Source organism: Buteo buteo, chromosome 3 (genome assembly GCF_964188355.1).
Source record: "Buteo buteo chromosome 3, bButBut1.hap1.1, whole genome shotgun sequence".
NCBI classification, from domain to species: domain Eukaryota; kingdom Metazoa; phylum Chordata; class Aves; order Accipitriformes; family Accipitridae; genus Buteo; species Buteo buteo.
This window is the reverse complement of record NC_134173.1, coordinates 33,815,611-33,835,315: the sequence shown is the minus strand read 5'-3', so window position 1 is coordinate 33,835,315 and position 19,705 is coordinate 33,815,611. Positions and strand designations below refer to the sequence as shown.

Here is a 19,705-nt window from a genome sequence, read left to right as displayed (position 1 = left end):
GAGGTGTGGCTGTTGTCCATTCTTAGTATGGTCTCTAGCAACTAGAATCTCAGAATTTCAGCCTTTAACTTCGAGCTGCCTGTAGGCTTGCTTCTTTAAAGAAAAAAAAAATAATTGTGGAAAGAAGAGATTTTTCAAGACACACAGCTCTATCCCTTTGTCCCATGGATCCAATCACCTGATATACAGCTGTAGAGAAGAGCAACAGTTGTGCTCATGATGCATTTTGCACGAAACCATCTCTATTCAAGGAATCTTACTCTCTTTTTTTAAGACATTGCAGTGCCTTCCAGAATATGAGACTGCCAATGGATGAACTTGGATACAGTCAGATGATGCAGTTTGTTCCAAATTCTGCTACCAGCCTGCTCCATAACTTTGTGCAAATATTATTTTTTGTGCTTTCATTTGGATAATAAAAGTAATACACTTTTAGAATTTTAGAACGTTGACAGATACTGGCTAATTCTGTAAAGCATAATAATTCCGCTTCCCCTTTTATAGTAAAATGGGTGACATGCAATCTGAAGAAAACCTTTATATATATATATATACACATATATATGCATTAAACAGGTTAATTTTAAAAGTTTAGGCATGATCTTACTTTGACGAAACACTCCACTTCCCTTTGGCTTTAGGATAAAAATACCTATTTTGAGGCAGCAAGGTACTCTTTAAAGAAAATCTACTGAGAATTCTTGAGCTAGAATAATGCACAGCTACCACACAATTAAATAGAGTCGAAATGAGAATTATAAATGAAACAAGCCCAAATTTTCTTTTTCTTACCTGCTGGTTTACGGGAAAATTCCTGTTGATTTTTTTTATCTATAAAAATGAATAAAGAAATAGATTAATACTAAGTCATTCTAAGGAAAAAAAAAAACAAGTTGGATTTTAGAGACATATATCAGACACTCCCTTCCAAATAATGTATTTAAAAAAAAAAAAAAAAAAAAACAACCTCCTGCAGTAAAGACTGAAATATTTGACAAGCTCATGTAAATAATAGGACATTTCTGTGGTCACTGTGTGGTTCATTCTGCTGTTCAGAATATAGGAAAGAAGAATATATGCAAAATTATTTCTGAATTCCACAACACTACATCTTTTACTTTTTTCTGTTTAGAAGCTATAACATAAACTAGAGTATTTAACAACTTACTGCCATCCACCAAAGTCATCAAGCTTTAAGCAAATTCATTTCCTTAAAGAATGATTGAAAATTGAGCTGGAATAGTCTTTGAAACATCCCTTACTCTACCCTTGTATCTTAGGTGCAATATCAAGTGTGCAAAATCAGTTTTGATAATTGTTCAAATAATTTTTTCTTAAAACATTCAACAATACCCCTAGGTAAAAATTAAAGAGAAAGCCAGTCTGAGACACCTAATTCATGAGGAGTTTGTATTTAGCCCTGCAGATCATTGACTCCATGTAAATAAACATTGACAGCTTTCTGATACAAAGTGTCCAATACAAGGAGAATTAAGTGTGTAACATCACCATTCCTGCCATTAGTAGAACAAAAAATGTTCTTTTTTTAAGCATAAGCCCTGAAAGCTTTTGAGCAAACCTAGTAAATCTACCATGTGCATTCATGACAGATACTTAATACCTAGAATTTATTTTTTGCTGTCTTATGTTAACTTTTCACAATTGTTTTTGTAGCTATGGGTAAATGAGTAAAACATGTCTTTAAATTAAAGACATTGCCAACTAGGAATCAATTGTATAGCCCTGAAAGCTCTGAAACCACAGTGTAACATTTACAGTGCTTCAACCAAAGGTATGACAACTTTTTAGAGGAAAAGAAGAATCACCATTGAATTTCCTCCAGTGTTTACAGTATCATCTCTAAACAATTATATGCAGAGATGTGAGTGGCACTGTGTTTTGCAGACTTTAAAAACAGACTGATTGCTGCAGTGGTAACCTCTTTGTATTCTTCATACAAATACTGAGCAAGTCTGCAAGTCTGTCACTGACATCCCACAGTTTCACTATCAAAGGATAATTCTCACTGTTAAGACAATGCTGGCAAGCCATTTCAGTTGGTTTTCAAATGTATCCTGAAGCAAAAGTCTCAGAAGAACATTTCCACCCTCCCTTCTTGCATGTACATCAGCTTCAGTTTCCTCCTTTCTTCAATTAAATTAAGGGGAAGCATTAGAGGAGCTAGGACATTTGGTGGACAAAGTATTAAAATAAAATGAAAGCACGTGAGTTCTTAAAAGAAAAGGTGGATGAAAACCACATTTTTTTGACAGAAACACAGAGATTTCAAGACTTTGGGGATTTATTCCTAAATCTGACATGAAATACTCCAGCACGATAAATCCCTGTTTGTGTTAGGAGGCGCTATTAAAATCCTTGTCAAAACTGTGTGTTTCCTTCTAGTTTAAGCAAAGACTACAGCCAATACCATGCAAAATTTAAGTTATGAAAGAACGCTGTCAAGAAAAAGAGGTTTTACGATTCTAAACAAAATACTGAAAATATGTCTTTAGCGGCAAGTTAGTTACATGTGAAATACTTTGATAGTATTTTTGTTTACTTCATATATAGAGATTAAATTTTTAAACAGAAATAAAGTACATTAGCAGCCTTGTGTACTTTTAAATATTTCTGGGAAATGTAGATACACAATCCAAACATCATTTTTTCAGTCACAAATTTCCAGCTCATTTTTTAAAGTATGATCTAAGCATCTACATCGCATAGTTGCTTTAACTGTTGTTACTTTGATGAATTAAAACAATCATGTTTATCTTTCAGATAATATGGTGATGATTTCTTGAAAAGCATTATTTTTAATTATGTTATAGTTTGCAAACTGCATTATAGGTGTTCAGTTCTACCTGGAAGTAAAAATTGTTAAGTGTGATTAGTTTTAGGAACACCCTAAATGTTTATCATTCACATGCATAAATATTGGACATTGCATGAAAACCAAAAAAAGTTCTACGATTAGGCAGTAGAAATCACTGATCTTTAAGATTATGAGATACACTGTCTTAAGAATATGGAAAGAAAAACATTAGCCAACATTGTTCTTCGCAGCATGTTACAAAATACACTGAGTAAAAATTAATCTAGATGATCCAGATCTACCAATCCTTAAGAATCAAAGTCTAAATGTAAACATTTTTCACAAATGAAAAGAGAAAAAAATAATCTTCTGTTACTTGATAGATTATCTAAAAGAGAAATATTCCTTCAGTCTTCTATAACGTTACTGAACTCATTGTAATATTATTATTTATTAAGCATTATCACAGCACACAACCCTATGTAACTGATGCAAATGAATAACATTTGTTTTCATCAGAGGACACCAGTGCGATACACTGTAAAAATATATGCTCATAATATTTTTAGATAAAACACCCTAGCACTGATACTACACTAAGAAAGAAAGGCAGATGCTCTGAGAACATTCTTTAGAAAGTTGTGTTTATCCAGAGCAATAAAAAATCAGGAGTGGCACAAAAGCAGACAAAAGAAGAAGCTAGTAAACTAATTCTGTTCTCAAGACAAAGATAGAGGAAGCATTATGAAAACTGAACTGAAGCTAGCAAGAACTACCTGCTTCTACTTCACATTCAAAAAACAGGTGCTGAGGGGTGAAACTCTATTCTGGTTCAACTTCTGTGAATGCAGATTAGGAAAAAAAATATCTAAGGACACCATAGAGAAAGTTTGGGATTTGGTGATCACCTAATTGTAGAAGGAGGAAGAAGGCGTCAAAAATAAGGTCTCTGCAGTATGTTGCATCTGACTAGTAAATAGGCAAGTGATGCTGATAGGAGACCAATAATGGAAGAATAGATTTTAGTGGGAGCTATCATAGATGAATGGTTTGAAGCATAATTGATTGTGATAAGGGGAAAAACATATATGACTAGATACGTTCCAAAAATTCAGCTGGCCAAATATGTTAGGACATCATAGCCATAAAGAATACTAGACAGGGAGATGATATTAAGTGAGACATAGAGAAGAATGAACCATGGCCAAATTCAGTTAATTTTATGCACTACATATTGCCACCACAGATGGATAGTTTTCACAGTGGTGGCTGTGCCTGCTCTGCAGAAGAAACAAATAAGAACATGGAGGACATCACTCCTCAGCAGGGTGAGCAGATGTGCAGACTTTGGTTCAAGTGTGCACAATGACTATGACTTTTTTTTTAAAAAAATGTATTTTATTTATTTTATTTTATTTTATTTTATTTTATTTTATTTAGCAGTCTTCATGCCAGAGAAGCAGTAATATGGAGGAATACCCTTCCATACTATTATCTTATTGTATGAATTTTACCCTATTATTGTTGCTGTCTGGTCTGCTGGAATGCAGCTGATTAAGCTCATGAAAACTGGATTTTAAACTTTGACAGTCAGTTGAAACTGAACCAAGTTGTTCACTCCTCTGAGAGATACTATTTCAGACCTTCTTTGAGCAAATAGCACTGCAATAACTGTTTTCAGTTTCCATAAGAGGATTTTAAAGTCTAATCTCAAAACTGCTATTTATTTGGGGTTTGTTTGACCTTTTTTACCCAGTTATTTTAATGAAGTTTGCTATTCCAATGTAATCACAGGATCCTCATGAGATGATGAGGAAATGTGCCTTTCGATGAGCACATACCACCCTAGGGACTCTTAAGGACAGTATGATCTAGAGATAAGGGCACTGATTCCAGGTTTTTTTCAAATTCTCAAAAATTTGAACAGAAGCAATCATATGTTTGAAAACTCTATGTGTCCCATGCTTGCTTTAGTCTCATTTCCTGAAAAACTGTACTGTAAATAAGAGGCTCACAATTCTAATGTGATACTGGGAAAAATTAATGACAGTGTGTGCCTCAGGTGTCACAACTGGTCCTCTGCAAGAAGCAGTAATATAGCAGGTGTTGTCAGAACAGAGTGCTTGAGAGAGACCATTCCCTCGGAGTACCTACAGGAACAGCCAAGGCTGAAGGGCAACATTTGGAATGAATGGGCACCAGCCCCTGCTCAGTATTTTATTGACTTAGACAATAGACCAGATTCTCCCACACTTTCACATATGATTTGATCTATCATTTTCTTGCAGCCGGTAGATGTCATGTAACTTTGCAGGTCTCAATGCTTATCAGAAATTTTCCAATTAAAAAAGAACCTTTTATTATTTTAATTTATGCGGGACATATATCTGGATTTCCCAGAACAATTTATACTCTGTAGCCTTCTTCAGCAATTGTTTGTATTACATAACTGCTGATTTACATTCATTAACAGCTAATTAAAATATAATAGCTTGACAAGAATGTAAATTCATTAAATAGTTCTTAACTTTATCTCATGCATTAAAGCAACAATACAGTTCATTCCATTGGGATGTTAAGTGATTGCAAACAGGTAGCAAGATCATTACCATTTGGAGCACTTTGGAAAAAAACATGAATCCATGCTGTGATAATCTTATGTTAATGAATGAGTAGGAAAGAGTATATAACTATAACTAACATTTGGAATTATTAGTTGTTTAGTCTTATTTTCTGTCCTTGCTAGGCTTTTGTTTGCTCAATGTGATCAGTAAGTTGTGGTAAGGTTGTGAAATTTTGTTATCCAAGAGTACAGGTGTATTGAAAAAAAGCAGGGAATCAGAGAAAAATTGAAAGAAACATGCAATAGTTCACACAAAATGCATTATACATTGGTGAATACATTCAAATATATGTATAACTGCCTATACACGGAATGTAGGAATTCCTGATGCTGGTTTTACAAGCTGTAGTAGATTTTAGAGTTTAGGCTGAAAATCCATATAAGCTACAATATGCAAAGTGATCTGTCAATGTGTTCTGGAAAATATAGGAACACAGAAACTATTTAATGCAACATTTATCTCTGCTTCCTGACCTACTAGGGATGATCCCATTCTCTATTGTCTGCTGATCACATTTTACCAGCTAAATGGTTCATAGGATAGAAAGTTTGGGATTATGTGGACACATATTTAGCTAATGGTTGCAAGAGCATTCCAGATGCCTTTAGAAGACCTTGAACAGAATAAACAAGAAGACAAGAAAAGAAAGATGCCAATTAGAAGAACACAGGTGCGCATTCCACAATAAAGGGAACTTGGCACAAAGAACCTCAATTTGGCAGTTTATCTTGACCAGTTAGACTGAGACAAGTTTTGCATGTTTTAGCTGGTATAACCAATTATGTCCTATGTTTATGCGTGTGTACAGAGTTAGTATAACCGATTAAATCTTATGTTTATGTGCGTGTACAGTGTAGATATAACCAATCATATTTTATGCTTGTGTGCGTGTACAGTGACTTTGCAAAATATGTGACTATAAGTATGTGTGTGTTTTAGCAATAAAGGGTCATCTGTCATCTGCTTTCAACTTTACAGGCATCTGTCTACTTCAATCTCCTCAGGATTACTGCCATGATTTCTAGCATTTTGATGCCTAACTCGGATTTTTCTCAAGACTAGATGCACTGGATTGCAAATCCACTCAGCCTGAATGAACTCAGCATCAAGTTCCTTGAAGGAAGAAATGGAAAAAACACAATATATGAATACTATTATATAGAGGAAAGTCTTGATACAACACCAAATAATGCATAAGCATAAACATGACCTCTGCTTTAGAGTATGTTCGTACAGCTCCCTGTAGGCTGAATCATTCTCAGTATGGTTTCTAGATGAGAACAAAACTGAGAAACAAGATGATCTATGTTTCAACTTATATAATAAATGTTATACAATCTCTCTTAGGAGCCAAGAAAATTACAAAAGGAGATAAAATACTTTTAAAGAGTATAAACAATTAAGACACAGTAAGCATAATTCAGGAAGTCCCTTATCAGCTGACTGAAGAAGTCCTAAAGTAGCAGCTGGCTGGAAATACAAAGGGAAATATAACTGTACTTTTGCCATCGCCAGACACAGGACTAGATGGAACTTTGTTCTGGTTCAATACTAGCACTTAAAGTTCTCATGGATGATCTTAATCCATCTGGAAACTGAAAGTTTTCCTTTGAATCCTACATATAAGTACAGGAAGAAAGGCCTGAGATAATCTTGAGGTCTCATCTGGAAAACAGTCCTATAATTCTACACTCTTCCTTTTAAATTCTTGTACTGGCTGCCCCTGTATTAGCCAGTTGTACAAAGTATACAGAGAACTTGCATGTTTTGGTGAGCTCCCATACATGCAGATATTTGATAAATACTTTTGGAGACAACAAAGGATAGCTGGTAAGACTCAGGAATGCTCCCCCAAAAAACAAATCAGTTGAATATGAACCATTACTAACAGAGGTCTTGAACTGATGTATGGAAAGAAAAGATTTGTATTTTGAGAGTTATTATCAATTTATGGCATGTAAGAGCACTATTGAAGGATAAATGGCCATCTAAACTATGACTGCAAACCTGCATTCCATCAAACTTCTTTCATTTGCTTTCTCACTCAAAAGGATTCAGTGATGCATTGAACACTACCAGCATAGAAGTAATGGATGGATATTACAAAGAAATACCAGATTTGTGCCTATTACATGAAAGTATAGTGGGAGTCTTAAGGGCAAAAGCACAAAACCTAGTCTTCACGCATCTGTGATGTTCCAGTAATAGAACCGCAATTACTTTTACTTAAATAAAAAAAAAAAAAAGTTCACTTAACAGATGATTGACTTCATTTAATCCTGCAATATTTAACACCTATTCCTAAATCTGGACATTACCTTAATGATAATATTGCTATTGTGCTTCTTTAAAGAAGATACTTGTATTACAAACAACAACAGTTTCACAACAGTGAATCTCCATAATTAAAATACCAGCAGCAACATGCATATTATTAAACAGACAATAGTAACAACAGAAAGCCAGTGCCTGAAAAAGCTATTATGGTCCCATCTGAAAGTGAGAAACATATGTCACTCTACTGAAGATTTACTAGAAAGACTGTGAACAATAAGAATTGAAAAAAATATGAAAAAAAAAAATGACCCAGAAGGAGATACAAGAATCATTGCTTCAGATAATGAAATGCAACTCGGTAATTGTGGTTTATATGATAACAGTAGTTGCTCATTGGAGTATGATTACTGCAGTATCAATCACACTAAGAGTAAAAAAGCTGGTGTGGATAAACATCAGTAAAACATCTACTCACAAAATAGTGAAATATATTCCTCTTGAGTACCTCTTTCATTTGCAATTTAAAACAATTCTACTATTCACCAAAGGAAAAGAGTTTGCAATGGAAATCCATCTGAATACTTCATAGGTATTCAAATCCATTTTACTTCTTGTTAAGAAAACATACATAGATTCCCAAGTAAAGATGTAGTGTACCTAGCAACTATCAATCCAGTCTTCCTTTGAAGATATCAGGGACTTCCATCTGAAATATAACTATTCCAGATTCCCCTAGCTAATCTTTTTTTAAATTATGAATTCTAAGTCACTTGTATTCAAAATACTTTCAATATAAACCTTATATATCTTCTATAGCTGGAAATACTAGACTCTATAAGCTATCAGAGTCCTCCAGAATACATATTTTATTATTTTTCTGTGAATTCTCAACATTCAAGGAAAGTTTTATTGACATTCCATCCTATTTTTCAATAATGTTTTACTTAGCAGTTGCTATATCCTCCCTCTATAGAACAATGATTAGGACTTAAGTTAATAATTAAATAAAAGAAATTCTAAACTTTCCAAACTCTCACTGCTAAAAGAAAGATACAGCCCGGAAACAAGTTTAATAGTTGGAAGATAATGCTTGGCACTAGAAATCTACAATTTGTTTCCACAGACTATCATTGACTTAGTGTGGGATCCTAAACTTCCAAACTTTACTACACGAGTTAGTTTAAAATAGTATGCTTGAGTTATTATAATTTGGTTTAGTTTGACTGACAACACAGCAAAATAACGTTTAAAGTTCAGAATATGGTAGGAGTAGCAGGTCATAATGACTGGTTTCGTAGATGACAAAATGCAAAAAAGCAGTTATATCCTCAACACATTACTAGATCAAAACACCAATACCCCAGATCTTCAAGATATCTGCACTTGTCAAAAGAACGAGGTTAAGGCAGAGAAAAGAACTAGATTTTGAAGTACGAGCACAGTGAATAAAACCCTGGATCACTCTTGTTCACAAAATCACGGCAATAATATACACCTGTCTGTACAAACACCCATGACAAATGCTTGCATATACAAACTGTTGAAGAAGAAAGTGATCTTATTAAACAAGTGTGCTAGATATGATTAAGAAATGTCATTGATCTAGTCAGAATTTTTAGGGGAAGTGGAATAATTTTTTTCAAAGCTGTTATATAGTTTACAAGGGTAAATGTAGTATGCAAGACTGACATTTATTTAGTGCATTATAATATTTGTGCTTATTATGAAACTTGGATGATGACAAACAAGACAATATGCATATAGAAAAGAACCAAAGATGGGTGGTTTTGTCATTTGGAAAGTATTTATGTTATAATTTTGGTAATTCATAGCAGCTAATAAGGGAGTTAAAGTCATGAAGGAAAAATCAAATTTAAAAATGAATATGTACTGTATGTACCTAGTGTTAGACTGACACAGCACTTGAGGTGATGAGATTGGTATTTAACAGGGATGGGTTTCAACAGTAATAATTACCTAAATGCAAATAATCAATCAGATGGTTGATTATCTGGTTTAGATGGTTGACTAACAGGTCTGCAGCTCTTAGCCCCTCTGTCCACCAGTTATTACTGCAGAATAAGCAACCCCATGTCATTTTTCCAGCAGAAACCAGATTATTAAAATGTTAAGAATTGATCTATATGTCTTTCCTGGTTTAAAACATCAGATTCTACATTTTGATTTCTCAAGGAAATTAAATAATGTACATAACTCCAATTTCAATTTTACTTTTCACTTACAATTTCATTACAACATAACATTTAGATGACATAATGTCTCTTATGTAGTATTTACTTTCAGAAGTTTTCACAGAATGCGAAAGAAATGGAGGAAAAACTTTAGTCTAATGGCAGCCCTAGTTTGTCTCATCGTAGTATTTCTAAATGCCGTTGCAAGCACTGATATGAATATCTTCATTCTATGATAATACAAAAGAATACAAACATGGCTGAAAAGCAACTTAATAGATCAAAGCTGTCTGCCCAACCCATTTGTACCGTCATGCAAGGATGACACTCTCAATGCCTTATGCGTCAACCTATTAGCAAGTACAGCTCTACTTAGCATTGGAAGTTTTCCTTACATCAAAACAGACTTTTTCTGGTTGCAGTTTAAGCGCATTACTTCTCATGTAATCCATCACAGAAACAAAGAAGAAACTGCCTGCTCTTTGTGTAGCTTTTCTAAAGTTGGACCTTTATTCTTTTCTTCAGGCTAAGCAGTTCCATTTCACCTTGTGTTTCCTCGCAAGTTCATGCTATTGTCAAAGAAGCCAAAGCCCTCTTTGGTGACACTGCTTCTGCACACGAGCACTGTAGGACACATCTCCTGCATGACCAGGAGGATTGACTAGCACATTACAACAGCTCTGACCCTTTCAGCCTTCCTCCAAGAGTCTCATAATTGCTTTTGATCTGCTTAGAGTCACACTGAAATCGGTCATGCCCATATGAATGAGCAGTCCCAGTTAACTGTCATTTGGCTAGATGGCTTTGGCAACATCCCTCAGATTTAAGCTTCTGGGAGACAGAAGGCTGCCCACTATGTTAGGTCCAGTGACTAGACCGAGTTTTTCATCACGCAAGGAGTGAGTCACTCATGACCAATACATCTCTTCCTCATGGGAAGGGTGATCATTAATCTCACAGCTTTTCCAGCCTGCCAGGTTTTCATTTTATTTTTTCCCCACTCTGTCATTGGGCTTGAAACTTCAGTTACTGCGGGCAGCATTGTAATGCATCACTGCCTGAGAAGGGAGCATTTCCCTATGAAGACCTGCAAGTAGAAAACTCGTTAGCCATGTTTTCCTCATTCACAGTAGTGCTATCGTGGAACTTCCTGGCTTGTTGACAATAGTCTTATCCACACTCTCTGATTCCAGATTTCACTCAGTTTGACAGCTTTCAAAGCTCTCTACCTACTTCTTAAGAGATTTCACTAGCCTCCACTCCAGTTGAGGCATCCTCCTCTCTCCTCAGCCTTCTTTGGGAAGGGAACTTCAAATCATAACTCCTACAAATTCAGTTTAAGATTTGGATTGAGACGTCTATAGTATAAATGGTTACCATCTAAAGTTTCCACTTTCACCATTAGCAGGTGCTGGAAGAAAAATACCTCATAACAGAATTTATATTCTGATCATCAGTTTGCTCTGTATATGGTACACTTGTTGAAGTTCATTAGTTTCCTCATTTTCCTTCCCCCTAAAAGTCCTACTCACAGCTTTTGAGTTGCTTCTTTACTCAGCCACACGGCTCCTTGCCTTTTAGGTCCCTCTTGCCAACCTGGTCTTTTCACTCTGACTTGGCTAAAACTGAATGAGAGGCAGCTCGTTGAAGACTGCAGCTAAATCTATTTTGCTCCTATGCTTCCAGTCTGTCAGCAGGCTTCTGACTTTGGCCATGAAGAGTTCACAGTTTGCCAATGTTTGCATTATTTCAGGACTCCTCACCTTGGTAGAGATAACAACATTTGCAGTTCACACTCTGGCATTTAATAAGACAAAGGGAGTAGTAAAATGGCAGAAGAAATGGGGTATTTTACACAATTATATATAACACATGAGACAATTAACCCTCTTGACAGAACCTAATGCCGTCTAGAAATGTAGCTAGTGATTTTTAAAATACATTTAATACTTATACCATAGCATCTTGGTCTAAATGAATTTCTGCTGGTAAAGTTCAATAAATTGGCCAGTTGCCAGTGGCATAGACAAATACCTTTACCTAAGGCAATGAAGCTAAAGAGGTTTTCTGTAGTCCTTACAGGTACTATATCTTCCTCCACCCCACCACAACCCCAAGTTTGTTTACTTGAGTTTGAGTGGATTAAAAATAAAATTATAGGAACATCTAGTCTTTGTTGTATTGTGTCACATTTCACTTTTTCTGCCTAAAAGAATTACACAGTTTTATTCTCTTGGAACGCTCAGGAAGAACAGCAATATTTATGAGACAATTTGGCCGACAGAACCAGATAACAAACTGCTTGTGACCAAGCTAAAAATATCACCTGGTTACTTAAATAATTTGGTTGACATAATATGAAATAGCTGTTGAGACATTAGGTTCAAATCATAATGAACTAGGTATTAAAACAATTGCTAAATTTGATACTAAAAAAATAATTAAAAATTTTCGTATGCCACTGTGAGATAGGTATAAACCCCTTAGTTTTTCAGTACTTGTTTCTGCTGAAAGCTTACCATTCATCTGTATAACTAATAATTTTAAATTTCACTTGAAACACTACAAAGTTACTCTGTAGTACTTTTGTATTTAAAGGTCAAGTCCTCATATTTTGTAAAATACTTCTGGTCCCTCCTTATACACAATGGGGCTCACTGTACTCTGTATTCAGATTAATCACAGACTCACTCTAGCACTGTATTATACTCTGAGCTGATTTTCATTGAGAAACACTTTTGCAATAAAGCTTCTGCATTGCTGTAAGTAGGAAAGACTGGAGTCTCCTTAACCTTCTTTCTCTTAACAAGCTGCTGAGTCATTAGCTTGAAAAGTTCACTTCTTAAGAATGCAGTTCCTTCTACTTATCTCCAATTTCACCTCATAACTAAGAATTCATTGTAGAATACTAAGCAAAAGCCCTCATAAATAAGGGTTTTCTCAAGTATCATCTGGTATTTCTGACAAGGAATGCTCAAATACTGAGCAATACGATCATATACAAGTGTAAAGAGCTGCGTATCTGTGGGACCATGGCTGAAAGGCAGGCCAAGGTGTAGAATATGACAAAGTACCAAGAAGAATAGGGTAAAATTTTTTGCAGAAACCAATTAATTTTCAAGCTCAGACTTTTTTTTTTTCTTTCTTCTTTTAAGAAGTGTGTTAAATACTGAACTACATTTGAGGACTGTTTCAATTTTGACAACAATAATGTTAACTTGAGATAGTAGTAATAGATGGTATATTTTTCTTGCCTTGGATATGACCTTGTAATCCTCAAACAGGAAGAGTTTTTAATACTTAAGAATCAACATAATTTTCCCCAATCTCTCATGAATTACCAATTTCTTGGCATTAAAAATGACTAAAAGACAAGCACTGAGGCTACTACAAGTAAATTTAAAGATGACTTTTGCTTTAATGTGCATTTCAGACTTGCTTATGAGAAAACTATGAACTTTTATTGAATTTTACTGTGTGATACTCGGCTAACTATCATGTTTGAAAATTTTCAACAGAGAACAAAAAAAAGGTAAAACAAATCTCAAATCCATTTAAAAATGACATATATATGCAGTGAACCAACCCTTTCCTTGGCCTCTCTGTTATCACCAGTGTATGTCAAAACTATTTCTTTTCACCTTTAATGCTTCCCAGATGAGGAAATCTCATCTAGTCTTACCACCTTTCTGGTTCCACATAATCATGAGACACTTCCTGAGCCCACTCTTAATAACAAATTCTACTCTGCTATTTCTTTCCTCTGTTTTAGGTTAATGAAGGATTCATCATGTAGCTATGTCTCTTCTTGCACTTTCTTTTCTTTCCAGTGGACTAGTAGAGTATGCATCTTACAGAAAATATGGCTATCTATTGATTTTTGTTTATACAAGTATTCATAAATGAAAATGTAAAATAAGTTCTTTAGTACTGGTAAGACTGTATTGGTAGACTCCCCTGTGCTCTACAGGAAATATTACTGAAATAACAGTAGTAAACAGAGCAACAGAGACAAACAGTAAAAAGAACTGTGAAGAAGCTGGTGACAGACTGATAAAAAGAGTGATGATGTTGAAAATAATCCCATTTTTAGTATTAACTTTTCTTGTCTTCTAATGCTTAGAATAGAAGACACCAACATGCAAAAAATGTATGGTTGTTTTTTTTTTTTAAGCTGAAAGGCTAATGTTTCTGGAGCTGAAGGTTTCTTGTCTATTCAAATCCAAAACAAAAGAACATGCCTCAGACTTGTAGGTCTGATCAGATAAAAACGACATGGCCAGTGGAGCTACGCAGACCAGTAATGTGGCAAGTTGATTTTTTTATTATTTGCTGATGACTTGGTGAAGATGCAATCTGCCTTCTAAGTCACTCCATTGTAAAGAATGAATGGTATTATAACCAGGAGCAAGAGGGAAGCTTCTGTGAGTCTGTCTTTAGGGTTTAAAAAAAATGCAAGCATAAAATGCAAAGCTGTGATTTTTTTGTGATTTGTTCTATGAGCTTACAAAGGTAAATAGGAAGCGGGTTTTGGATCAGAAGACTAAATAGAGGTCAGACAATCATAATTGCTTTAAGCTAGGTTTGGCTTGCAACCTATTCAGCTATGTAAATGGCAACTTAATTTACTGGCAGAACCAAGTGCAAGCCTCAGAGAGTTCTAGTTGCTTTCCAAACATAGGGACTATTCTTTTTTTAATTTAAATTGCATATAATATTTTCCTGTCTTCTGCTCATTACATTGTGAGATGAAAATGCTATTTATGGTTACTGTTTGGTAAATGACTGTGCTAATCTCCATACCACTGCAGCAAGAGTAGCTAGCTTAACTGAGGCGCAGGCATACTTTGCTAAATAGTCAGGAGAGGTATACCATCTCGTTAGGCAAATAACTAAAAATAATCTGTTTAAAAAAACTTGTCAAGAGCCTTTTAGATTTTTTTCTAAAGTATTTTAAAATTTATAGATTATGTTTATACAGCACTATCAAGATCCATTTATGTTAATCTGGTGCAAAAGGAAATAATTCTGATGTTAAAAATGCATACAGACTATAATTTATCAATTATTTGAAGAGGAACTGAAAAAGAATGTTTAGCTCCACAACTCCGTAGGGGCTGTGTCAGCCTAAGAATATATTTCTTCTTGTGAAACACCCTACTTATGTTATAAAAAAAACCCTTTAAAATTAATAATGCAATAATGCTACTGTTACAAAATGAGGCAAACATTTAAATAGAATGCATACACTATTAAAATACAAGTTTATGAGTAGCCTGTGTTTTTATGCCTGGCAAAGGACAAAACAAGTGGTAAAAATAATATATTCACTCCCTCTAGCAAGTGCATAATATAAAAATATATAAAGCTGAATGACACTGCTCACTGCTGAAAGCCCAAACATCTATGTAGTCATTGTTTGCTTGTGTAATATTTAATAATAAAGCTAATGTCCTTCAAGATTTGCTTCTTATTTGCATTTGCATTACTGTGACTCCTCTTACATTAATAAACTTCATGAGTTTCTCTGCAGACATCTGGAGTAACTCAGGAAAACTCATGAGGAGAAAAATCTTTGCGACACCTCAGAATTCCTCATGGAAGTGACTAATAACATTAGTACAGCAAAAAGGGAATCTGAAACAGTAAAACAGGTGTCTGAATGTCAGTTTCTTTTGTGTCTTTGGCAGTACCTTGCTTCATGAATGGTCTTAATTGAAATGATAGTCACAATTCAGTGGACATTTTCCAATAAAATCCAAAATTTTCCCCCAAAATAAGTACCACATATGAGAAAAGGAGTATTTTCTTCTTTCTGAATAGAATAGTAAAGCAATACAATGGACACTCGTAGGATTTCTTCTAAATCTACACAGCAGCTATAGGTTAGTATTCCAGTGAAGAAATATTAATAAATGTCCAGTAAAACTTGTCTTTTCCCTATATGATAATAAGGCTATTATTTTCCCCAGGTACATCTGCACCTGGGAAGGGAAAGCAGCAGCCACAATGAATATGAAGGCAAACAGGAAAAGGAAAACAACCAATATTTTCATTTACGCCCTTTATTCAGCAATGACTGAGTCCATTGCTCATAAAGAAAAAACACATTTTGCATCAACCTGGCTTCCCCAAAGCAATGCGGGCTAGTTTTGCAGTAATAATTATGCCACAACTTAAGAAGCCTCAGCACTCCAAAATAGTAGGAAACACCTCCTATGATGTGAGAGCATGTCTAGAAGCATGGATTTTAATTTGATCTCAAAACCTGAAAGACATTCTCATTAGTTTTTAGAACTTTTGTGGATTGCTAAGGAAGATCTAAGAAGACAGAAGAAAGGAAAAGGGTAAAGAAGGCTCATCTGACTCCAACATTCACAAATATAGAAAATCCCCAGTTGCTCAGCTGAAGACATCTATATGAGGCCTGTTTTTGCTGATCTTTCTCTTTTATGGCAAACTTGGCTGCAGAAGTTTGAGCTGACTTTTCTTTTCCTGCCTGTATATCCAGCCTATGTTCCCAGCCTTTTAGTTGTGCTAAAAGAACTGCTTGGGGGATTGCACTGTTTACGAGATTAGTGAACTGTGTTGGGTTAAAAAATCTGCAAACATAAAAGCTGCACTGTAGCATGGGTAGTGAAGTGTCTGTGTCCGGTCTGGTTATGGCAGGTAATACCAGAGTACCCACTCACCATACGGGACATACGGACATCCTCGGGCTGAAGGAGAGAAGCACATATCTGCTGCACTTAAGCAATACTCCTACTGGATGAACCCTACCCAATACAGCCTGGGCGAGAGCCCTGCCTCCTGCTCAACAGCATTGGGATGAATTTGACAGGTGGCTCAATGGACAGCAAAGAGAACAGTCTCTGGAAGGAGGAGCAGAGCCTCAGCCCTGCTCTGTCTCCGGACACCCTTCGGCCAGGGGTGAGACAGATGGCACCAGCCCTGCAGGCTGAGTAGCACGGGGAGCTCCTGTCTCTCAGGTCACAGTGACTCTTCTTACCTGTAGGCTACTATGCTAAAGTACAGTCTTGCCATTTCCTATTAGACGTGGGAGAGGTACGTACTTAATTCAAGGAGATTTAATTACCCTCTGGAGATGTCTGCATTCTTTATATAGCTAATGGGATAGAAGTAAGTGCCTAAGTTAGGAGGACTGGTTCACTTTCTTCAAGTCTTAAAGACATTTTCTTCTATCCATTGACTATGTAGGGAGTTTGGGTGGAGAGGATCTTGCCTTCTCAGGGACAAACACCTAACAATTCTGTGAGATCACTCAATTTAGCTAAATTAGATTGAATTCCTACATTTTTACAAAAAAGTAGTTATAAAAAGAGAAGTTTAGTTCCTTGGCAATCAGGTACCAGAAAAGATGAACTTCTAAAACTCCTTTGACAATGTTAAATCAGCTGAATTATGTGAGAAGCCACAGCATGTTGACACACCATAGGAAGTTCTTCATCCTTTTCATTACCTTAGGAAATAAACACAATAAAAATAATATTTTCTGCTTGGCAGGTAACAGATTCTTCCCTGGAGAAAACTGACATAAGTTTGCGTGATCATTCACCAACAGACTTATGAAAATTTTTGGAATCTGGACATATACTATTTTACTCTGCTTTTTTATTAAGACTCCTTGTCTGTACAAACAGGAAACCTATGAAACGTGCAAATAAATCACCTCTACATAGATTAGTTGCACATATTCAAATCTACCTCTGAACAATTTGATCTAAAGAAAAAATCACTATCCTGTTATTTAAATGGTCAGTGTGTTATTGACACAATGGGCTACAAAAAATACTTTTTACTGATCTTCTGTGTGGTTTCAGTGCATCACACTGGAAGAGTAGTAGTATACCTATAAGTAATTTGAAATGGAAATAAAGTTTGTCTTATGACATTCGAAAAGCAGCCTCATGACTAAAACTGGAATTTATCATGCTAAAGAGCTAAATTGTGTATCTACATTGATCTTCCATCATCTTTCTGCTAATATAGCTAAAAGTCAGTGTAAGGATTAACAGGCATCAAGTTCTTCCTCAGTTGCATTTTACGTTGTATTTTACGATACTGAACCATTAAGTAGTCACAGGTGAGATGAACAGGCATTCTTTAACTACCTGGTTACCTCCTTTCCAGTAGTATTTCATGATTTCCTCATTCTCTATATCTAAAAGTTAGTGACTACCTTTCCTACCACAGTAGATCTCATATCAAAATAGAATTTAGGAACCCAGTATGTACACTTTAGTCATAAAGTGCTCTCTTGACGACTACCCAGACATAACTGATAATTGGCTCATAAAACAAAAATAAAAATTGGAGAATAAAGTATTGATTACCTGCATCAAATATAAAAATGTGAAGTCATTTTAATATGTATCAAATATAGGTGATTAATACCTTCTGAGACATTATTCCATATAGCAAAGGATTGCAAGTTTGATTTCAGAAAGAAATGAAGCAACAAAAAAATTTTTTATACATATTTCATAGATTTAATATACTATTCCTTCTTAATATTTAACACCTATTAAATCTTATTCTCTGTGTACATATTTGTATGTATATGTACATATATACACACACATACCCCTAACATTAAAGCACTTCTTTTTTTCCCTTAGTCTTAAGGATAGGGTTTAATTCTATGATCTAATACTGTTCTTTTCCCAGGGTGAAATAACCCTGATGAAATTCAGGATTCTATGAAGAACACTGTGTCTTTGGGAACTCTGTTTCCCTTATTAGCAAAGTTCAAAGTTATATGTATTGAAGAATCGGGATAAATCCAGAAAAGTAAAAAGCCCCTCATGTTTAAGGCAGCTACATTCCCCAACAAATCTGTTTTTATCCACTCTTTGCCAGCAAGTTCCTAAATTAATTCAAGAAAACTATTTAAACTAAATATTTTAATTTATGAACAATAACTTTTATAGGATTCCTAACCTGAAACACTATCAGAAAGGGCAGAAAATCAGGCAATTGCAAAGAAGTCAAAGGAAGCTGTGCTTTATGTTACTTCTTAAGTAAGTTAGGGTTATTTAAGATCAAAGTTGTCTTAAGTGATTCCATAAATGGAGTAAAGAAAATTTTCCTTTGTTTCACTGTACTACAGTTCCAGCTTGGTACAATTAGGAAACTACCTTTTTGTCACCTTGTAAAATTGTTCAAAAATATTTTGAAACAATTATTAAGAAAAAAAAAAAAAAGAAAAAAGCAGAAACCTCTCATATGGTCATTATAAACAGTTCAAAAAGGTAAAAATCCCCAAAGGAATTCAATATAACAATTCAAAACAACATTTTTTCAATGCAGTAAGTCACAGAGTATGATGCACTGAGAAATGAGAATGAAACAAGGTGCTTCACTCTCAATTTTTCAAGCCTGACTTCACGACCTTAATGATAGTCTTTGAAATAAGTTTTGTATGTAATTACCTCATTTTCTTAAATAACCAGACTGGTTGAAAAAAACCCCAAACAACCCTGCAATCATGTTGATATCCACATAGGCGATCAGCACAATTTCAGACTTTTCAGACTATCCCCACAGATTGCTGCCACTTAACTGTGCAAGGTATTTTTAGGAGATAAGAAACTTGTCACAGACTTTCATAACATGTTTTGTCAGCAGAGAAATGGCGTATCTGAAGGATTTGGGGCTCATTTCCTCTGCAGCACATTCTACCTAGTGGTCATTTGCTGCTTTGCCTATTTCCCTGTCAGCTGGGCTTGTTTGTCCCAGCCTCCTGAAACTGTCCCAGAATGACTGAAATTCCTGTC

General features: G+C 35.1%; 1 protein-coding gene across 1 annotated transcript in view; it reads right to left on the bottom strand.

The window, feature by feature from the left end:
- The window catches only part of SNTG1 (syntrophin gamma 1), a 349,189-nt gene that overhangs the window by 72,451 nt on the left and 257,033 nt on the right, over positions 1 to 19,705 (bottom strand). The window contains exon 12 of the mRNA XM_075023274.1: positions 793 to 831. Coding sequence (XP_074879375.1) covers positions 793 to 831 — 39 coding nt within the window. The remainder of the gene's footprint in view (positions 1 to 792; positions 832 to 19,705) is intronic.